The sequence below is a fragment of the Notolabrus celidotus genome, chromosome 6 (assembly GCF_009762535.1).
Source record: "Notolabrus celidotus isolate fNotCel1 chromosome 6, fNotCel1.pri, whole genome shotgun sequence".
Lineage (NCBI taxonomy): Eukaryota > Metazoa > Chordata > Actinopteri > Labriformes > Labridae > Notolabrus > Notolabrus celidotus.
Genome location: NC_048277.1, coordinates 38,654,291 through 38,660,827, shown reverse-complemented (window position 1 = coordinate 38,660,827; position 6,537 = coordinate 38,654,291). Strand labels below are relative to the sequence as shown.

General features: G+C 44.8%; 1 protein-coding gene across 1 annotated transcript in view; it reads right to left on the bottom strand.

Moving 5' to 3' along the window:
• Positions 1-2,265: 2,265 nt before the first annotated feature.
• The window catches only part of lamb4 (laminin, beta 4), a 27,663-nt gene continuing 23,391 nt past the window's right edge, over positions 2,266-6,537 (bottom strand). Inside the window, exons 29-34 of the mRNA XM_034686657.1 lie at positions 6,136-6,280; positions 5,726-5,933; positions 4,053-4,188; positions 3,797-3,967; positions 3,020-3,173; positions 2,266-2,532 (exon numbers count right to left, since the gene is read on the bottom strand). Coding sequence (XP_034542548.1) covers positions 2,393-2,532; positions 3,020-3,173; positions 3,797-3,967; positions 4,053-4,188; positions 5,726-5,933; positions 6,136-6,280 — 954 coding nt within the window. The 3' untranslated portion in view covers positions 2,266-2,392. The remainder of the gene's footprint in view (positions 2,533-3,019; positions 3,174-3,796; positions 3,968-4,052; positions 4,189-5,725; positions 5,934-6,135; positions 6,281-6,537) is intronic.

Genomic DNA, 6,537 nt, shown 5'->3' with positions numbered 1-6,537 from the left:
CTTTCAAAATAAAAGCCTTCATTTGTAAACTTTAAACCTTGAGGATTATAAAGTCCTTAAATTAAAGCTTGTGAGGAAAAGATGAACTCTACACGTGAGGCTGATTTCACCACTCTGCTTAGTTTACTTTGTTAAAACACATTTTGAACGATCTGAGCATGCTCAGTAGAGCTTCTGTCTCTCATTAGGTGAGATTAATTAATAATGTAATACTTAATGCAATCAGTTTGAAGAACTCCTTAAAAAATATAGTTTAAAGAGAATAAGTTTGTGAAAAATAAAACTAATATGAACATAAAATTCAAATAATTGAAGATTCATGAAACAACAATAATCAGGGTCTGAAATAAACTTTAATACATTTCAATTTAATGTAAATGTTTCAGTCTGAGCTTTTATTGTGAAACAGCATGGCCTGACTTCCTGTCTGAGTGACATTACTTCACCATCTAAAATATTCTGTCTCCTGGTTTGATGTTTAATCAGTTTTTTTTGAACTCACAGCTGATGAATGGATGAATGATTGATTCATTAACCCTCACATCTCCGGATCAAATTTTAAAAACTTTATTAACAATAAAACAGTTTGCATAATGTGATCACGTGACGTCAGAGACAAACATGGAGAGATCATCAGTCAGAATTAGGATCAAACAAAAGATCTCTCAGAAATCCCACAATTCACAGAGTCCATGAACACATCAGCAGCTTGTTTAAAGTGAATCCACTGATTCTAACATGAAGACAGACAAAGTGTGAGACAGGAAGTCTCTGCTCATACTGTGTGTGTGTCTCAGGTGTGTGTGTGGATCAGTGATGGAGTGTGTGTGGTTTATTCTGGACTTTAAAGTTTCCTCTTCTCTTCTCTCAGATGTTCTCACGTCTGAATCCTTTCCATCAATCAGAACTTCGAAATAAAACTTGGCTTTATTTGATAAACTCAGAGTTTCCTCCTGCTGCTCTGAAGAATGTAGCCCCCCTACACACACACACACACACACACACACACACACACACACACACACAGAGGGGCTTTGCAGACAAAGACATTCCAAAGCCCCCAAACACACACACACTCACTCCTCCCCCCACAGTTAACCTCACCTGCAACAACAAAGGAGGTGTGTGTGTGCGTGTGTGTGAAACGACCCCCCACCTGAACATCTGAAGACTACTTCAGGGATGAGTGCCCCCACTGCATTGTGGGTAATTACTGTGAACGTGTGAAAACCTGTAGAGAACTCTCGTCCAATCAGAGAAAAGCTCCTCTGATTGCAAATAAACATTAAGTGGAGGGCGTAAACACACACACACACACACACACACACACACACACACACACACACGCACGCAGACACACACACACACACACACACAGACACACACAGACACACGCACACACACGCGCACAGACACACAAACACACAGATACACACGTTATATGTTCAGGGTTGTTGGACTGTAGCGCCCCCGTGTGTCAGAACCATAGATAAAATATGATGATGATGATGATGATGATGATTATGAAGATGATGATTATGATGATGATGATGATGATGATGATGATGGATGGTGATGGTGATGGTGATGATGATGATGGTGATGATGGTGATGATGATGATGATGATGATGATGGTGATGATGATGATGATGGTGATGATGATGATGATGATGATGATGATGATGATGATGGTGATGATGATGATGATGATGATGATGATGATGATGATGGTGATGATGATGATGATGATGATGATGATGATGGTGATGGTGATGATGATGATGATGATGGTGATGATGGTGATGATGATGATGGTGATGATGATGATGATGATGGTGATGATGATGATGATGATGGTGATGATGGTGATGATGATGATTATGATGGTGATGATGATGATGATGGTGGTGATGATGGTGATGATGGTGATGATGATGATGATGATGATGGTGATGATGATGATGGTGATGATGATGATGATGGTGATGATGATGATGATGGTGATGATGGTGATGATGATGATTATGATGGTGATGATGATGATGATGGTGGTGATGATGGTGATGATGGTGATGATGATGATGATGATGATGGTGATGATGATGATGATGATGGTGATGATGGTGATGATGATGATGGTGATGATGATGATGAAGATGATGGTGATGATGAAGATGTCAATGATGAAGGTGACGATGACAGTAGGACAGTATTTTGATTATATTTTTATTGATTAGATACATTTCTTTTTATTCAAACCCGCTTTAATTTTTGTAACCCAAACTTTTAAAAGTTTTAATATTTTATTTTTTTCTTCAAAACAAAACTTCAAACAAAAGTGAAAAATAAAACATGTATAGAGAAAAGATGATGTAATGGATGTAGAGGACTCTACGCAGTGCAGGATGCGTACACCTCAGATCGTTTGGAGATTTCTTTGCGCAGATCGTCGGCCGTCTCTAAGAGCTTCGACACTTCAGTTGCTTTCTCGTCCTTGTTCCTGATCAGCTGCTGAATCCTCTTCTCCAGATCTGAAACACAGAAACTGTCAGAGTGAAGACTGCTCTCTAACTGAGGATGCTGACACATGTACTCTGTGATGAGACCCAGACCCTGTTTGTGAACATGACTCAGTTAATGTGCAGAGGAAGAACGGCAGACAGCTGTTTGAGTGTTAGCAGTACCCTGTATGTTTAACCCTTACAGTGTTAGCAGTACCCTGTATGTTTAACCCTTACAGTGTTAGCAGTACCCTGTATGTTTAACCCTTAGTGTTAGCAGTACCCTGTATGTTTAACCCTTAGTGTTAGCAGTACCCTGTATGTTTAACCCTTAGTGTTAGCAGTACCCTGTATGTTTAACCCTTACAGTGTTAGCAGTACCCTGTATGTTTAACCCTTACAGTGTTAGCAGTACCCTGTATGTTTAACCCTTACAGTGTTAGCAGTACCCTGTATGTTTAACCCTTACAGTGTTAGCAGTACCCTGATTGTTTAACCCTTACAGTGTTAGCAGTACCTTGTATTTGTTGTAGTTTGTTCTCCGTCTGCCTCTTCATGGAGTCAGCCTCGTCCAGAAGGTTCTTCAGTCGTTCTGAAGCGTCACTTTGACCTTTAGCACTCTGACTTTTCTCTTTTAAAAGTTCAAAAAGCTTCAGAACGTTGTCCACTTCCTGTTAGGCACACAATTGACATATTGATATGGCTGCATTCTGGCATCCAGCACAATTTCGTTCCCTCTAGGTTGGATTATTGTCCTGTCTATAATTAGGAAGAGAGACCCCATCTCTCTACACTGGCTCCCCATAAAACCTAGACTAGAATTCAAACCTAAAAAGCTCTTAATGATCAGACACCTTCGTATCTCAAAGACCTCATAGCGCCCTATTACCCCTCTAGAACTCTACGCTCCCAACATGCAGGCCTGCTCATCGTACCTAAAGTCTCTAAAAGTAGTATGGGAGGTAGAACCTTCAGTTATCAGGCCCCTCTCCTTTGGAATCATCTACCAGTCAGGGTCCGGGAGGCAGACACCCTCTCTACTTTTAAGAGTAGGCTTCAAACTTTCCTTTTTGATAAAGCTTATAGTTAGAGCTGGATCAGGCTTGGACCAGTGCATGTGTGTGCATATGTGTGTCTTTGTGTGTGCATGTGTGTCCTTGTGTGTCTTTGTGTGGACTTGTGTGTCTTTGTGTGTGCATGTGTGTGTGCATGTGTGTGCATGTGTTCGTGTGTTCATGTGTGTACTTGTGTGTACTTGTGTGTACTTGTGAGTGTGTGTGTGTGTGTGTCTTACTGGCTGTGCGTCTGCAGTGTTATTAAACGCTCTGTCTGCAGCCTCTTTGGCGTCTTCGGCCATGTTTTTGTTCTGCTCTGTTTTCTTCTTCAGCTCTTCGATCTCCACCTTCAGATCTTCAGGTCGCCTGGTCATCAGTTTGGGGTCCATGTTGTCCAGTTTGTCTTTAATCTGAAACATCACAGGAAACACTTCAAAACACACACTGCCAACTTCACTGTATGAGTGATAGTGGAGATATTTGAAATGGTTGTACCTGTTGGAGGAGGTCTCTGGTTGTTTTTCTGTCTTCGTTGGCTGCTTCCAGGTCATCGTTGGCTTCTTCTTGAGCTTTGTTTGCATCATAAATGTCCAGGCTGATCTCAGTAACATCAATGTTCCGGGAACGTTCCCTGAAACACAACAACAATTCAAAATTCATCTCTGTTGAAGTGAGCAGGTTCTTTCAATTATGACCAACTAGCAACAAGTAGAAAAACTAAAACCTGTAGGCATCTCCTCATGAAGACACAAACTCTGTGAAGGTTCCTCCTGTTATACCTCTACACAGTTCATCACTGCACCACCTCCTCTCTCATCACTGCACCATCCTCTCTCTCATCACTGCACCATCCTCTCTCTCATCACTGCACCATCCTCTCTCTCATCACTGCGCCAACCCCCTCTCTCATCACTGCACCATCCCCTCTCTCATCACTGCACCATCCCCTCTCTCATCACTGCACCATCTCCTCTCTCATCACTGCACCATCCCTCCTCTCTCATCACTGCACCATCCCTCCTCTCTCATCACTGCACCATCCCTCCTCTCTCATCACTGCACCATCCCCTCTCTCATCACTGCACCATCTCCTCTCTCATCACTGCACCACCTCCTCTCTCATCACTGCACCATCCCTCCTCTCTCGTCACTGCACCATCTCCTCTCTCATCACTGCACCATCCCCTCTCTCATCACTGCAACACCCCCTCTCATATCACTGCACCATCTCCTCTCTCATCACTGCAACAACCCCCTCTCATATCACTGCACCATCCCCTCTCTCATCACTGCAACAACCCCCTCTCATATCACTGCACCAACCCTCTCCTCTCATCACTGCACCACCCCCCTCTCTCATCACTGCACCACCCCCCTCTCTCATCACTGCACCACCCCTCCTCTCATCACTGCACCATCCCCTCTCTCATCACTGCACCATCTCCTCTCTTATCACTGCACCACCACCCCCCTCTCTCATCACTGCACCATCTCCTCTCTCATCACTGCACCACCCCTCCTCTCATCACTGCACCATCCCCTCTCTCATCACTGCACCATCTCCTCTCTCATCACTGCACCATCTCTCTCTCTCATCACTGCACCATCCCTCCTCTCTCATCACTGCACCACCCCTCCTCTCTCATCACTGCACCATCCCTCCTCTCTCATCACTGCACCATCCCTCCTCTCTCATCACTGCACCATCCCTCCTCTCATCACTGCACCATCCCTCCTCTCTCATCCCTGCACCACCCCTCCTCTCTCATCACTGCACCAACTACTCTCTCGTCACTGCACCATCTCCTCTCTCATCACTGCACCATCCCTCCTCTCTCATCACTGCACCATCCCTCCTCTCTCATCACTGCACCATCTCCTCTCTCATCACTGCACCATCCCTCCTCTCTCATCACTGCACCATCCCCTCTCTCATCACTGCACCATCCCTCCTCTCTCATCACTGCACCATCCTCTCTCTCATCACTGCACCATCCCCTCTCTCATCACTGCACCATCTCCTCTCTCATCACTGCACCATCCCTCCTCTCTCATCACTGCACCACCCCTCCTCTGAACTGTATCTCTCTGCACCTGTTCAACCTTGCTATGTCATATTTAAATAAAAGTGGTCTTCTGGGTAAAGTTTGGATCTTTGGGACACTGACTTGAGATCTGTAGCTTTCTGTAGAAGGTCCTCGGCGGTCTCTGCCTGGTCCTGCAGGCTCTTCAGGTCACCCTGGATGCTGGTGGCATTGTTCAGCAGTTTATTGATGTCATTAATCATGGACTGGATCTGATCAGGCGATCTCGGCAGCTGGATGTTAAGGACAGCTCGAGCTATTTTCTCGATGTCCTCAGGAGGAACCATCTCATCTGTCAGGGATCAAACATGACAGCAGTTCTGTTTTAGTGGGACAGTTTGTTTCTATCAGCAGTATCACAGGGTGAGACTCCACCCCTCATCGTCTACAGGACTCATTCTGAGCTCATGTTTCGGAGAGGCCACAGTTGAAAGTTTAGGCAGCAAGGCAGAGAGAGTAGGATCCTTTTAAACAGGTAACACCTAAACACTGACCCATCAGGTAGTCTTTGACTTTCTGGATCAGATCCTTAGTCTTCTGTTTCTCTCTCTCGAAGGATCCCATGTTGTTCTTGATCCGGTCCTGCAGGTCTTTGGTCTGATCTATGGAGTCCTGAGCTGCCTGTTTGGCATTATTGATCTAAAACATAAGAAACAATTCAATATTTAAAGAAGTGGTACTCGGCCTTGAAGTGTCTCCAGTGTTCCCAGTCCCCCCAGTCCCCCTAGTGTCTCCAGTGTTCCCAGTGTCTCCAGTCCCCCAAATGTTCCCAATGTCCCCAATGTACCCAGGATTTCCAGTGTCTCCAGTCCCCCCAGTGTTCTCAGTCCCCCCAGTGTCTCCAGTGTTCCCAGTCCCCCTACTGTCTCCAGCGTCTGCAGTGTTCTCAGTGTTCT